The sequence below is a fragment of the Dama dama genome, chromosome 22 (genome assembly GCF_033118175.1).
Source record: "Dama dama isolate Ldn47 chromosome 22, ASM3311817v1, whole genome shotgun sequence".
NCBI lineage: Eukaryota > Metazoa > Chordata > Mammalia > Artiodactyla > Cervidae > Dama > Dama dama.
In genome coordinates, this window is record NC_083702.1 from 16238401 (window position 1) to 16253233 (window position 14833).

General features: G+C 54.7%; 1 protein-coding gene across 7 annotated transcripts in view; it reads right to left on the bottom strand.

Moving 5' to 3' along the window:
- The window catches only part of CHD4 (chromodomain helicase DNA binding protein 4), a 29672-nt gene extending 23522 nt beyond the window's left edge, over nucleotides 1-6150 (bottom strand). For 5 of the 7 annotated variants that reach the window (XM_061124772.1, XM_061124769.1, XM_061124768.1 and 2 more), the window contains exons 1-6: nucleotides 5993-6150; nucleotides 4972-5149; nucleotides 1449-1570; nucleotides 1037-1252; nucleotides 732-850; nucleotides 364-605 (exon numbers count right to left, since the gene is read on the bottom strand). In XM_061124772.1, coding sequence (XP_060980755.1) covers nucleotides 364-605; nucleotides 732-850; nucleotides 1037-1252; nucleotides 1449-1570; nucleotides 4972-5071 — 799 coding nt within the window. In that variant the 5' untranslated portion in view covers nucleotides 5072-5149; nucleotides 5993-6150. The remainder of the gene's footprint in view (nucleotides 1-363; nucleotides 606-731; nucleotides 851-1036; nucleotides 1253-1448; nucleotides 1571-4971; nucleotides 5150-5992) is intronic. The other 2 variants (XM_061124771.1, XM_061124770.1) reach the window with 1 other exon arrangement.
- Nucleotides 6151-14833: the final 8683 nt, after the last annotated feature.

Sequence of the window (14833 nt, forward strand, 5' to 3'; positions counted from 1 at the left end):
AAAATGACTACACAAAACTTAAATTTTGGTAGTTTTTTTTCTTAATGCACACTCATATGACAACCATCACAATACGATCTATCAAAACTGTTTCAAATGAAGTTAAAGGCAACCAAAAAAAAAAAAAACAAGAAGGAAAACTAAGCGAGACTGGAGCCATCTTATGGAAAATTGAAGGAATTTTTTGGCCAACCCAACAAAATACGCCCCACCTAAAACATTTCTACACTGAGCTTCCCAAATTTCCCTCCTGATCCAAGATTCATCCCTCTCTTCTAGCTTCTATCTTTCAGCTGACAGAACAGTACATCCACAGGTCTGCCAACCACACTAGCCCCCACTTCCACTGGGTCCCCTTTTCACCTTTGCCCTCCTTGGTCTTGGCCTTGCGGATAGGCACCTCCACAGGGGGCGGAGGCGGTGCCACTTCGGTGGCCGTCACCATGCTCTCAACCACGGCCACTGCCGCTGCTGCCGCCGCTGCCACAGAAGCCCCAGAACTGCCTTTGAAGGGGTTGTTGGTGCTGAACTCCCGCCACTTTGCACCCAAAACCATCATCATCTTGGAGACGGCGATCTTGGGGTTTTTGGCAGCAATGAGGGGCCTGGGGGAGAAACAGCAGGAACAGAAAAGAGGAAAAGTTTAAAAACAAAACATAAAAGATGGGGGTGGAGGTAAGAAGAGATGACAGAAGTGCACTCCACTCCATCCCCAAGATCCTCCTGTTTACCGAACAAACTGGCTGAAGGCCTTGTAGTTTGTGAGGGTGCGATAATCCTCCTCAGAGAACACGTGGTCAATGTCTTCCATGCCCCAGTCTTCCAGGAGCTGAGCGGATGACTTAGGCTCCTACAGAGAGAGCAGGGTCAAGGCTTGACTCCGAGTGCCCACACTCACCAGAGGAATCTGAGTTGCAACTAAGGCTGGCAAGTCCAGGGTAAGAGCAAATCATTAGAAACAGGAGGAAAGAATTCAGTCTCAGGGGCAGCAGTGTCTGGGAAGCAAAGGACAGAGAAGAAGGTGAAATGCAGGCACCTTCGAGTCGTCGTCATCCTCGTCCTCCTCCTCCTCCTCTTTCCGCTTGGATTTACTCTTCTTCTCCTTCTTAGGGCCCAGCTTCTTCTTCTTCTTCTTCCCAGGGGTGTAGTCGCTGCCTTCGCTGTCTGAGCGCAGGGCCACCTCTTCCTCCTCCTCCACAAACTCCGGCCCCTCCCCAGAGCTGTCCCCCAGCTGCCGGCATAAGAGCAAACGCTGGAGCAGGGAAGGGGGGAGAGGGAGACAGACATACACATGCTACACACATGCTGACCTCAGGACAGCCCCGAGGCAACGCCTGGGACCTGGCCCCCCACTCCAGGGCCAGCAAGAGAAGGCCCCAGCCCTCCAGCCCTTCTCAGGGCTCCTCCTGCCTTCCTCCTACTCCCCATGACATCAGTCACCCACTCACCTCCTTTTTTTGGCGCTTGCTCTTAGGGATTTTAGGGTCCCGAGGTTTCTTAGGCTTTTTCTTCTTCTTGAGCTTTGGAGTCTCTGCTTCTGACAAGTCCTCTTCCGGGTCCTCTTCATTTTCTACATTTATTTAGCAAAGAATGGTAAGCAGGGAAGAGATCAATAGCAAAAGGTTAGTGCCTAATCCAGAGGCTTTAGACTTGATTCCCCCACCTCTTGTCCCAGATTCCACCGAAGAGAGCTGCTACGCACGCCACCAATGGAAGCTGATACTCAGGACAGAAACAGAGAGCTGGAGATCCCTGAAACAGGCCTGCAGGGCCAAACCGGGCTCACCTCGGGCAGCTGCCCAGACCCTGAGCAGAAGTCCTCTATATGCTCCCCAGGGCAGCCGAATGAAGCTGCATGCAGTTAACCAAGGAAAAGAAACAGGTCCAGCCCTCCTGTATTCCAGTGACCAGGAACGAGAATGAAAGATCCTACCCAGAAGACCAAAACCAAAGACGACACCCTTGGCACATTTCCAGAACAGTACCTGCTCAGTGGTCCCGGAAACCTTCACATCCTTCACTAAGCCCCTTTGGTTCGTCACTGCTCAAAACCACCAGAACCTCTAAGCCCCAGGTTCAGCTGCCAGCCTAGTATCATGCCCACTCCCAAACCGGACTTCCCTTCCCCATCTCCAGCTCTACTGTTCCTTCCCAGCTTCTCCTGGGTCAGTAGCCTCTTCTCCCCAGGGGCCCAAATCAGCCCAGCTGTCACCATCCCCCCCCCTTCCTCCTCCCATCTGGCTCCGCCTCCGGCCGGCTGGGAGCACACACAAAGCCTGGGGTAATGCTGAGAGCTCCAGGGCAGGCATAGGTGGGAAGGGGCACCGAGAGGGGAGGAGAAGGCCAGGAAGCAGCTTCCTTTGTAACAGACATTCATACCGGCGCACCAGCTCCCTCCTCCCTCCTTCCCAAGCCACCCCCGCCCAAGGAGGGGGGAGTGGAGAAGGGAGTGGAGAGGAGGAGGGAATGCCTCACCCACTGAGGAGAGGGAAAATGGCTCCTGACCACAGAAGCCAGCCCAGGGCACCCAGCTGCCAACAGAGGACAGACAGGAAGTGGCAGGGGAGGGGGGTGGGGTGGAGAGAGGTAGCCGGAGGGGGAAAGACTACCCTCATAGATTCCCCAAATGATCACCTGGTCCCACGTCCAAACGCCACCTCTCCTAACACTACCTTGGGATAACAGTTCTCAAGATGCCATTCTCATGTCCTAGGCAAGGAAACCCAAGACACCTTGAAGGGTGACACCACATGAGGGCCTGAGTTACTCCCTCAATCATTAGGATTTCAATCATCAGAGCTAAGATTTAACAAAAGTTTGGCGGTACTGTGTCAGAGTACACAACCTTCTTTCTGACACCCAAAAGGTTGGCCTTCCTTGAGGGATGGAAGCCCACAGGAAGTCTCTGAAACTCAGCTTCCTCATCACCTCTACCCAGAGTGCAAGCCACAGATCCTAAAGCACCTCTAACAAGGTTACAGGCCACCACCTATCCAACTGGCTGAGAAAAAGGGAGCAGCGCCTAGAATAGTGGACAATAGCCTCCTACACAGGTTCTTAGCTCCTGACCCCCCAGAACTGGCCCGAAAACGCCTCTGACTCCACCCTTCCTGCGAGGAGCAGATACTGGGGAGCAAGACACACTGGACAAAGCGCCATCAGCCTCCCCCTTTCCCTCTCAGCCGGGGATCAGGCCAGGCACAAGACAGCCCCTCCCATTCCCCTGGGAATGGAACACCAGCTTGGATCTCAGCAGAAAGAACCATTTTCTTAAGCCCTTCTCCCAAGTCATCCCTGTACTGTCCTTGTCCCCAGTCAGCCACATCTCTAAGAGTCACCATCAAAGCTGGAAGTGGAGACCCAGACAATTCACATAGGCAAAGGGGACCCCCTTCCATCCACAGAAGACCCTCCAACTTCTCAGGCAGATGTGCTGACCTGACAAGAGGCAAACTGGCTGATATAGAGGAAGATTTGGGAGAGGGGCAGGAATGGGGTGTGGCAAGTGGAAAAACTGGGTCACACTACAGCTTGGGGCAGAGTTCACCCTGGGAGCCCACACTGTTCCCAGTCAACACAGGGGCAGCCCCAGATGAGGAGCCAGCACAAGCTGGACAGCACTGCTGCTTCTCATGCCCCCATAAAAAGGACAGGATCCTCTCACCACTACCACCCTCCCCCACATCCTGGGCCACAGCACAGAAATCTGCCACCATGCCCTCCATGGTGACAGAATTCAAGCCTCAGTTTCTGATCCCAGCAGCTGAAGATTCAACAAGAACACTGACCCTCTCTCCTAAGTGGCCTTGGGCGGAAGTGAAGACTTCCAACTAAGAAAGCGCCAAATGTGGAAGCATCTTTCCCAGACCACCTCAACTTGCAGCTGGAGCTAAGGAGAGAGAAGGCAAAAGGGAAAGATGTTTGCTGGGAAACAAAAACAGAGACAGCAGGATCCCAACTTAAAAATACACACAGAGAAGATGAAGAAGTGGCAGGTAGACAAAAAGATGAAGGAAACAAGTAGGTGACTTAGCTAGATGCTCTGAAGAAAGGACAGAGGAGACAGAGATCCACTTTAGAAACGTGACAACAATCATCATTTGAGGATAGACAAGAGTCATTCCAATCAGGCAGGGTGATTAAAACAATTCGGGTTTGGCCAGTCCAAGGAGCCACCCCAAATCACAGACAGCACAACCCCCAACACACCTACACAAACACTTCACACCACCAGCCCAAACCCCAGGCTACCTGAGCAGGGCAGAGCCTTCTGGGAAAAAAGCCAGGATTAAACCGACTTGCCAGGGAAAGAGGGGTGCCCAGGGTATCACCTCCCTTCTTTCTGCCCCTCCTAATGTATCCTGCAGGCTATGACATCCTACCCCAGCCCCACTCTTAATATTCCAGCAATCTGCGTGACTTAAAGCGCTCTAGATCCCAGTTGAGGAGCGCAAATTCAAACTTCACACAGTTGAAACTGCACAGAAAGCCGGTAACTGATCAGAAGCTAAAAATAATCAGAGAGTAACCCGCACTCCCTCTTTCTTTTCCATAGCAGCAACCACAAGATCCTGCTAAAAGATGCTCTGACGGTCTCCTCCAAGAGCAATCCTCAACCCCCTCACCGCCGCTGCCACCGCGCCCAACCTCCAGGGGTCCCAGCCACCTGCAGTCCTTCGGGGACCCACACCAGGCAAAGCCTACCAGCCCCGAGAGCTCCATCGACCGGGATCCGCAGAGCGTTCCCGAAGACAGTGCAGCAAGCTTGCACCGCGGTCCGCGGAGCCCAGGAGGCACATGGCTTCCACCCCCCTCGCGCCGGAGCTCCGCAGAAGGGAACCACTCCCTGCGGATGCCCTCCACCTCAGGCTGCACGGTGGGAGCCCAGAAACTCAACCCTGCCTCTCCACAGTCACTAGGGAGGGCCCAGATGGCTCCTTCCTGCCCGGGGGCCCTGGGGGAAGGTGTTACCTGGGTGGGGTGGGGGCAGACTGTTGTTCAAAAGTGCATCCATGTCGTCCTCCTCGCTGCCCGCGGAGCAGGGGGACGGGGAGCCCAGGCCCGACGCCATCCCCTTCCGCTCCCGGCCAGCGAATTGGCCCAGCTGCTCCTGCCTGCGGCCTGGGGCCCTCGACACTGGCCCGAGTCACTGTGCGGGGGAGGGGGGAGAGAAAGAGAACAGTCAGTGACGCGCACGGCCCCCTCCCCCACCCCGCCGCGCTTTCCGCCCACCCCGGCCCCCCCTCAGCCACCCGAGCAGGGCACCCGAACCACTCAGGCTGAACTTAGTTCCACACTCCCGGGGGCGGCCCGGAAGCTGGCTCCCCGACTGCAGCCCCCCAGACCAGAGAGAGCGGCGCCCCCGAGGGCAGGCCGGTGCCGGCGTGGGGAGGGGAGAGGCCGCTGGACGGAGCCGGGCGTGACGGGGGAGGGGGTCCGAGTGGCCGCGGCGCGGGGCGAGGGGGGGGGGGGCCGGGGGAGGCGGTCGGCGGCGAGGCGCTCGGGGACACAAGGTCACTTGGGGGTGGGGGGGCGCCTCCCTGCGCCCGGGGAGGGGCCAGTCCCCAGACAGGGCAGCTCTCCAAAGGCTGTCCTCTGGGACAACTCGGGCTCTCCGGAGGAGCCGCGGGGACGAGGGGGCGTGGAGGCTCGGCGCTCCGGGGGGCTGGAGGTAGGGGCGTGGGGGGCCGGCGCTCCCACCGGGCAGGGGGCAGAGCCACGTGTCCCGGGGGGCAGGTGAGCAGAGGGCGAGGGGGGCGCCGGGCATTGTGGGAGGCCGAGTCCGAGGTGGGAGTCGCTGGGAGCGAGACTCGGGTCGGGAGAGGGCGGGGGCTAGGCGCACTGCGGGGCAGGGAGAGGAAGGATCGGCTCCCGGGGCAGGGGGCGGTCCGCGGGTCCGGGGACACCCGAGGAGCAGCTGGGTGGAGGAAAGACCCTCGGGGCTGGTCGGGCTGAGAGGGTCGTCTCTTTAGGAACCCCGAGCTCGCCTCACCCCGGAGCCGCCGCAGGTCGCGCTGGGTCCGGCCCGGTGTCACTCCCGCTCCGGCTCCTCCTCGCCGCGGCCGAAGGGGGGAAAATGGCTCCGGCTCCGGCGTCGCCTCTTAAAGGGCCCGAAACACCGGCCGGGAAATCCCACCGCACAGGCCCCGCCCCCCCACGGACAGCCCATAATAACCTCAACCAACTCCAACCCCCCCTCCACTACCGCCACCCTCCTCCCTAGGTCTCCCGGGCAACCCCCGCCCCCTCGTCGCTCCGGCAACCATTTGGCCACGCCCCCTTCGAGCGCGCGCGCGCGTGTCACCCGGGCAACCACCCACCTCCTGGCCATCCCATAATACACACGGACACCACCCCCCCACCACCACTACCACCCCACGCACACACACACCATACACATACATGCCAGGGTTGTTGACATCTCATGATATTGCAGACCTTTTGCAACTAACCCTTTATCCCCACCCCTCAACATCCCATAATAGCTATCCTTTGCCAACTTCTTCACTCTTGGCCCTAACGCTAACATCCCATAATAATTCGTCACCTCTCTCTTCCCATGGCCATCCCATAATAAGCACCCGTCCCAGCCCTTCAGCCTCACATCCCATAATACTCATCCCCATCCCCCACAGACATCCCATAATAACCACCCTTCATCCACCCCCAGTTTGATATCCCATAATAGTCAGAAACTCACCCCCCCCCCCATCAACGGACACTTCGGCCTCCTCCCACACACATCCCGTAATAATCAGTCTCCCACTTTCAGTACTGGCATCCCATAATAACCCAACCCCTGGCGCTGCCCTCAGCCCCTGCAGGCTAGATCATCACAACACGACCCCCAGACTTCACACATTCATTCTAGTTCCACAGCCCTTAATAACCACTCCTCCCCATCAGAGAGATATCCCATAATGATCAACAGCCCTACCGTCACCCCACAGATGGACAACTAATCTCCTTTCCTCTAACACTGGAAAGATATCCCATCATTTCACTCCTCCACCCACACACTGACAGCCCATAATAATTGCAAAGACCTCGTGGTCAACCAGACATACCATAATACTCCCAGCACAACCCCGAGTCACATCCCATAATGCTTCACCTCCATTCCACCACCCCTATACCTTTCCAGCCAGACATCCCATAATATTCATACTCATACCTCCCCCATCTCCAAGGCTGTCAGTCTGTTCTAACACCCACACCAGAGAGGGTGAAGCGGGCTACCCACATTGCCCTGTCCCCGCCCCAACTTGTACACACCTTCATCCCTTAATGAGCCAAAGCAGTGTCCTGGCACAAAGCCTCTTGATGTATAAGATGGACCCTCGCTTTCCTCATCCATCATTTCCAAACACCCAGAACTGAGAGTCAACCTAGGACCCCACCCAGTCCCACCAAAACCCAGGTGTTCTCCAGACACTTACCTTCAGGTGAGTTTTCAGTAAGACCAACCGAATACCATACTGACCAGATGAGACATTCACATAAAGTTTAGCTCACCCCAGAGCATCCCATAACAATTACAAACCCACACCTAAAGACTATTTCTCAACATTCCAGCAGTCCTTATCCCATACCACCTCCCCAGGTCAAGCAGTCCATTCTCATGCCTATAAGTGGACATCCCACCACGGTGTGAACTGAGGATCTTGCTATCTGCTCACGAAGACCCAAGATTTGCTCTCCTTGTACTCATGTTTATGCAACAGATGTTGAGGGAGTACCTAGCAAGGCACAGAGCTGGGCACCATAGTGCCTCCCTAATTTAAGAAGCCCAAACAATCAAATGCTGAGGCTAGATGGAATGTCTGGTGTCAATGAAACAGTGCTATTTCCTAATTTCCTGTCACAGGGAATAAAACAAATCCCAACTGGTCTCAGGAGACATCAGATCCCAGTAGAGATTCTCAGTGGTCCTTCTAGACGTGGGAGGTATTTCTAGAGGATTTACAATGTAGACGGATGGTCAAGATAATCTCTCTGCTCCCTATGTACTAAGGGATTTTGATTGGAAAGTACTGTCCATCCATCCAGCAAAGTGTTTCTAATGCAGAAACCCTATAATGTCATCATGTGCTTCCTTCTTGAGAGACTCATCAACATGCCAGAATTATTATCTTTATGTTTGAACACCAAGGGCTTCCCTAGTGGTTCAGACAGTAAAGAATCCATGGGAAATGTGGGAGACCTGTGTTCAATCCCTGGGTTGGGAAGATCCCCTGGAGAAGGGCATGACAACCCACTCCAGTATTCTTGCTTGGAGAATCCCCAAGGACAGAGGAACCTGGCAGGCTACAGTCCATGGGGTCTTAAAGAGTTGGACACAACTGAGCGACTAAGTACAGCATGCTTGAACACCAAATCCTGCTGACCAATGCCCCATGTTTCTCATTTATATGTTCTCACTCTGTATCCTGAAGTCTCATAACACTTCCAACTACCTCCATCCTCATCTTGTTGAAGTCCCATCCTCGCCCCCCCACCCAAAAAAAAACCCTCATCACTGTATAATACTCACCATCTTCCCCTCCCATGTACAAGTCAACATCCCAGAATGGCTTTTTCATTCATAATGCCACAAGGAAGCCTCCAGAAATATACCATTCCCTTCCTTACCTGTACCTACCCTGCAGCTACCCTGGGGACCTAACCTAAGAAAGTCAGAGAACCCAATCTTAAAATCCTTTGACCCTTAGAGAACCTGAGCCTATAGCCTATCACTTTTTCCTCTTCCTGAGTCCGAGAACCAGGACCTGGGTGAGAACCAGTATCTCAGCACCACTTCCTTGCTGCCCCCACTCCAGACCCCAGAGTCAGATAACATGTTCCTCTACTCTCCTGTGCCTTTTTCACACAAGTCCAAGGCCCTTGCGGGTACAACAGGTTGAAGAGCAACCGGAACTTCCTCCTAGGAGAGGCCCTTCCTGACCAGAAGTGAGTGTGTCGCCCTTCTAATCTCACTTCCCTAGAGAAAGGGCCTGGCCAGATGACCCTCCCTCCGCTGGGAACCTCAGGACTGAAGAGTTGGCAAGGAGAAATGAATTCAGGAGAGGCAGAAACTTGCTTCGGGAAATCAGCATCCCTATGCTTCCAAGCATCACTTTGTGGACAAAGGACAAAGGTCCATCTAGTCAATACTATGGTTTTTCCAGTAGTCATGTACTGATGTGAGGGCTGGAGCATAAAGAAAGCTGAGCGCCGAAGAATTGATGCTTTCGAATTGTGATGCTGGAGAAGACTCTTGAAAATCTCTTGGACTGCAAGGAGATCAAACCAGTCAGTCCTAAAGGAAATCAACCCTGAATATTCACTGGAAAGACTGATGCTGAAGCTAAAACTCCAATACTTTGGCCACCTGATGCAAAAAACTGACTAACAGGAAAAGACCCTGATCCTGGGAAAGACTGAAGGCAGGAGGAGAAGGGGGCAGCAGAGGATGAGATGGTTGGATAACATCACCAACTCAATGGACATGAGTTTGAGCAAACTCCAGGAAACAGTGAAGGACAAGGAAGCCTGGTGCTGCCATCGACAGGGTCGTGAAGGGTCAGACACCACTAAGCGACTGAACAACAACAAAGGCTTCCAAGCAGAACACCAGTGATGGTGACAGGTCTCTCCCCCAGCTCCTGCCTGACTTCACTCCCCGGACTACCCTTTCGGCACATCCACTCTGGCACACAGGCTATTTCCCCCATTCTGCAAGGCTGCCTAGTCTTCCCATTCAAAAGTGTTCACTTGTCTTCAAGGTTGGGCCCCATTCATTTGTGCAAATCCTCCCTCATGCTTATCTGAGGACTAAGAGTAAACCCTGCCCTCCTCACTTAGGGGACAGGAGGCAGCTCTTTCATTAAGGTACCATATACCTCCTTTCAAGAAGTTCTCACTAACCTACAGAGCTGCCAGAGCATCATTATGCCCTCCTCTCTCCCCATTTCTTTAGGGGATCCAGCCTGCTTCTGGGCTTCAAATTTCATTCTGTAATGTCTACATCTGCCCCATACCCTTTTCTTCCCATATATACACCAAGAGATATATACAGAGATTCATAAACCAGAAGAGTTTTGTAACTGGGTAGTGACAGCTTCTTGTCTGTGGAGACACACATGGTCCCTTTTGTCCACCACTGCCCTTTACCCCAACCTGCAGGTTGTATCCACTTACCCCTCAGCTCCTCTTACTCCCCACCTCTCCCTGATACCACCACAAGGAGTAGGTCAAAGGCTCTTCTCTCCTTGAGTTCCAGGGGGCTAGGATGTTCCTGTCACTGTTGTGGTCTTTCCGCCTCTGTGCTCCCCCTCCCTACCCTGGCCCCAGGCTCCCCGCCCAGATAAATTATAAATAAACCACCAGTGAGATTGGCCCACAGAGACTAAGGGTGGGATAATCTTCTGATTAATGCACCCAGGGGGACAGCCTCTCTAGCCTGTTACCTTAGTATTGTGCTTCCCTCCCTGTGGTACAGAAGAACCTAGAATAACAGAGTGGGTTGTCCATGGAGTTTTCAGCATATGCGCTGTAGTTCTCTCTCCATCTCTGTTCTGTGAGTCCCAGAAACTCTGTTCGCTAGACATCTGAGAGTGTTCCTGCTCCGTCAGAAAAGGGGGTTTGGGAAAGCAACATAGGACAGAAAAGCCACAGGGACAGTGCAGGCCGATGGCTAGGCAGGATGGAGGTGGTACAGGGCTGGCGGAACCACCGCGTATGTGTCCTCAATTAGCCAACTCAGTCTTGCTCCTCCGGTGCGACTGCAAGGTGGCACAGCTCCCCTGGTCGGACCCCTACCTGAGCTACAGTCCAGCCAGAACTCAGGCCTCCTCACCGCAGGCCTGGACTCAGCCACCCTTGTAGCTCACAAGCTGTTTAGGGACCCAGGTGTCCAGGGTTCAGATCCGGCTAGCTCCAGTCTGCCCCGGGGGCCTCGTCAAACAGCTGTCACGGACGAACCTCTCCAGCCAGTCACTCTTGCCAGGCCTCAGGTCTGGCTCCAGGGCTCACCCCACCCTCCCCAGCTCCTTCCCTCCCTCTTCCTTCCTTTCCTTCCCCCTCCCCCCTCCCCAGAGCTTCACCTACTCAGGACAGCCCCACCCAGCTGCGCTGGGCACATCCCATAATAATCCTTCTCCTTGCTAGCCCCCACCCCCCCAAAAAAAGAGAGAGGCGGCCATCCCATAATAGCCACCCACAAGAGACATTCCGCGGTGACCGCCCCCTCCCTGCAGAGCTGCCGGGAGCAGCCATCCCATAATAGCTGGCCGCCTGTTTTACTGGTTACGGCTGTGAAGGGAGCCGGAGAGGAAATGGAGGGGAGGGGGAAGGAGAGGAGGATCAAGGGCCCCCACTTTGTGGAAGGGAGTGCCAAGGGGAAGGAGAGTGACCCAAGGGGATGGGGAGCCAAGGGGACATGGACAGGTGGGAGTTGTGGCCCACTGGCCACCACAACCCTGCTTTGGGATCTTCTCCCCATCCTCAGGGGGTTCCCTTCCCCCCTCCGCACCCGGAGGTGGCTGCTAGTTAGGGAAGATGCCTAGGATGGGTTGAGGTGCTCAAACAGCCAGAGTGTGGGGGGTGGACTTCAGGTGTTCTCCTCGGGCCATGTGCGGAAGAAGGCAGACCTTAGAGAGGATGGCAAGAGAGTAAAATGTGGGGGGGTCAGAGAAGCTCTCCTCAGGCCCTCCCCATTCTGCACCACCATCCCATAATAATCCCCCAGCCCCACTCCCCCTCCCACACGCGACATCCCATAATATCTTCTGGAGAAGCAGTCCCCGCAGTAGGTACAAAGAGCTATCCCATAATATGCTCCCCCACCCCCCACTCGCCACCCCCCCCAACTTGGCCCCCCCCTCAGTCACATGCAGCCGGTGCCATCCCCCGCTGCTCCCCCCTCTGGCCACCGAAGGCCTTGCCAGCCCATAATACTCTTGCCTCTGGTCGCAGGAGGCCTCCAGCCCATAATATTCCCTTCCACCACCACCCCCCCCTTCCCGCCCAGCACCCCTTCCTCCCGCCTCCAGTTGGAGCCGGGCCTCACCAGCCCATAATATTCCCCAGTCTCCTAAGGCTGCTCCAGCCCATAATACTCACCCTGTCTCCTAAGGCCTCTCCATCCCATAATACTGCCAGACGCCTGACCTGTGGGCCAAACCCCAGCCCGTTCCACACATCGAGGCTGTGTCAGCGCCGCCGGTCTCCCTCCCTGTCCCTCCCTCCTCCCGCCTCGGCGCTCTCCCTCCCAGGCTGTCTCCCTTCCGCCCTCCTGCCCTGGGCCCCTCTCCCGGCCCCACCCGGGCCTGCCCGGGCCCTCACTTCCTCTCCAGCCTCCTCTTTTGCCCTTTCTCCTCTGCTAGGTTCTTCATCCCATGCCCCCTCTCCTCTCCATTCGGGCATTTTCCCACCCACTTCTCTGTCTGTGGGATGGACAAGGGGCCAGTGAGGAGAGAGTGCCCCCAGAGGGCGACAGGCCAGTCACTGCCTGGGCCTCCTCCTTGACCAAGCACCGTGAAAGCTGGCCCCGCCTGCCTTTCTCACCCATCCCTGGCCCTGGTTCTGATTGCTGGCAGAGCTCCATCTGGGCGAGGATTCACCTGGAACCCTTGCTGTCTTCCAGAAACTCTCCCCTTGGGCATCACAAGCTGACTTCACCAACGGCCTGTCCTCCCCAGACCCTGGTTGGAAAAGAGAGCTCCCCCTTATGGGATATTTCTCAGGTGCCTTTCAAAGGTGACCTCATTAACCCTCACCAGAACCCAATAAGTAGATGCTATGATCCCCATTTCATGGGGGAAATAGAGGTTCAGGGAGGTTAAACAACTTCCAAGGTCACATTGCCAAGAAGTGACAGAGCCAAAATTAGTACCCAGGTTTGTTTGATGGCAGAGTTCTGAGAGCCTTTGGGATTCTCCAAGCCCCTGGGAGAAGCGTCACTCTTGCATGTTTTCAGTGCTTCTCTGGAAAAGACAGCATGGTGACAGTTCCCCAGCCTCCCCAATCTCCAGGGTCTCCTGAAAGAAGGGAGAAGAAAGGCTCCCTGTGAGGTTAACGTCCTCCTCAACTTTTCTTCAGGGAACTCCAGGTGGCAACCCCACAGGGATTTCCCTCAAGATGCTCCAGGACTAACAAGCATCTGTCCTTGTTCTCCTGAATTTATCTGAAGTGATTGTTACTCTTCCCCCAGCTTCTCTCACCACGTGGACGGACCATTCTACAGAGGATACAGACCTTGAGGAGAACCAAGGGGTGGTGTCCTCTTTGGTTTAGTTGGTGGACAATCAGGAGGGCGGTCTTGGAGATGTTGGGCACATCCCAGGTGGGGGAGGGGAGTGCATGAAGGCTAAGGTGTCCAGCTTTGGGTGCTGCCCTTGAGCCACGCCCTTCCGAACCCTTGATGGGGTATATTTTAGGGCCCAACACCATTGGAAGCATGAATGAGCCCTGTTCTCAGCGCTCACTCAGCCACAGTGGGTTCTGCACTGGGCTGGAGGCAGGTGGAGAGGGAAGGGGCTGGTGTGTTGTAGGGTGAGTGAGTTAGGAAGTAGTCCTCCGTGTGCTCCTAACTCACTCACCCTACACAGTGGACTTAAGGTGAGAGAGTGGTGGCTTACATGAGGAGGGAAGGAGAGGAAAGGACGCCAAGGAGCGGTGGGTGTAAGGGAACCAGGGATGAGACAGTGGGCTGTAAAGGAAGGGGAGATAAAAGAGCAGAGGAGTTTGGGAGTCTCAGAGACACCGTCCCACTTCCTGGTTGTGTGACCTTAGGACCTCAGCTCCTCCAGGACGTTTCATCTGTAAAGTGCGGGTAATCATTATTCCTAACTCAGAGGGTTACTGTAATAATTAAATAAAACAATGCATTTTGAGCACAAAACTAAGGTCTTGGCATGAAGTGAAGTGAAAGTCACTCGGGTGAGTCTGACTTTTTGTGACACCATGGACTATACTACAGTCCATGGAATTCTCCAGGCAAGAATGCTGGAGTGAGTAGCCTTTCCTATCTCCGGTCCCGACCCAGGGATCAAACCTAGGTCTCCCTCATTGCAGGCAAATTCTTTACCAGCTGAGCCACGGGGAAGCCCAATTGCATAGAAAGTATTTTTACAATGTGTTCACGCACTTCTCCCTGTGTCTGAGATTTTCTCATTTTCCTCCTTTAGGTTTTCCTAACCCCCCAAAAAGTAAACTTCTGGACACAGGGTGGTCTCTGGATTTCCCACATGTAGCTGCCATTACATTGGCCACCCAGTCATGGGGGGATCCTGTGAAAAGAGCAGTGGCTGCAGGCGTCCTTAAACTTCCTGTTCGTATCAGCTTCTGCTCACTCCTCCTCTGCCTGCAACATCTCCAGAATCTAATCTCTGCACTGTGCAGCATGTGGGATCTTAGTTCCCCAACTCAAGATCAAACCAGAGCCCCCTGCGTTGGAAGCACGGAGTCTTAACCACTGGACCGCCAGGGAAGTCCTCCTGAATCTGTTCTTGCCTCTGTGTTCTCATGGAAACCCTGTGGATACATTGAGTGTGGGGAAACAGTCCACTGGAGCTTAAACGATGGAGGGTCCACACTGGAGAAAATTCATTTCCATCTGCCTCTGCATGCACACCTCCTGGATCAACCCCCTTACCTGTCTTTCTTTCTCCTTAGACTCTTCCCCACCTCATTTCCCTGTAGTGTATCCCACAGAGTGTGTCAGGGTGGGCTGAACTTCCCTCAAGAACCTCCAGGGACTGTCTAGTGCCCAATAAATTAATGGCCAGTGCCTTCCGCTGTATTCTTCCATCTTGAATAATAACTATCGCTGACTTGTTCTTTGGTCTACGCT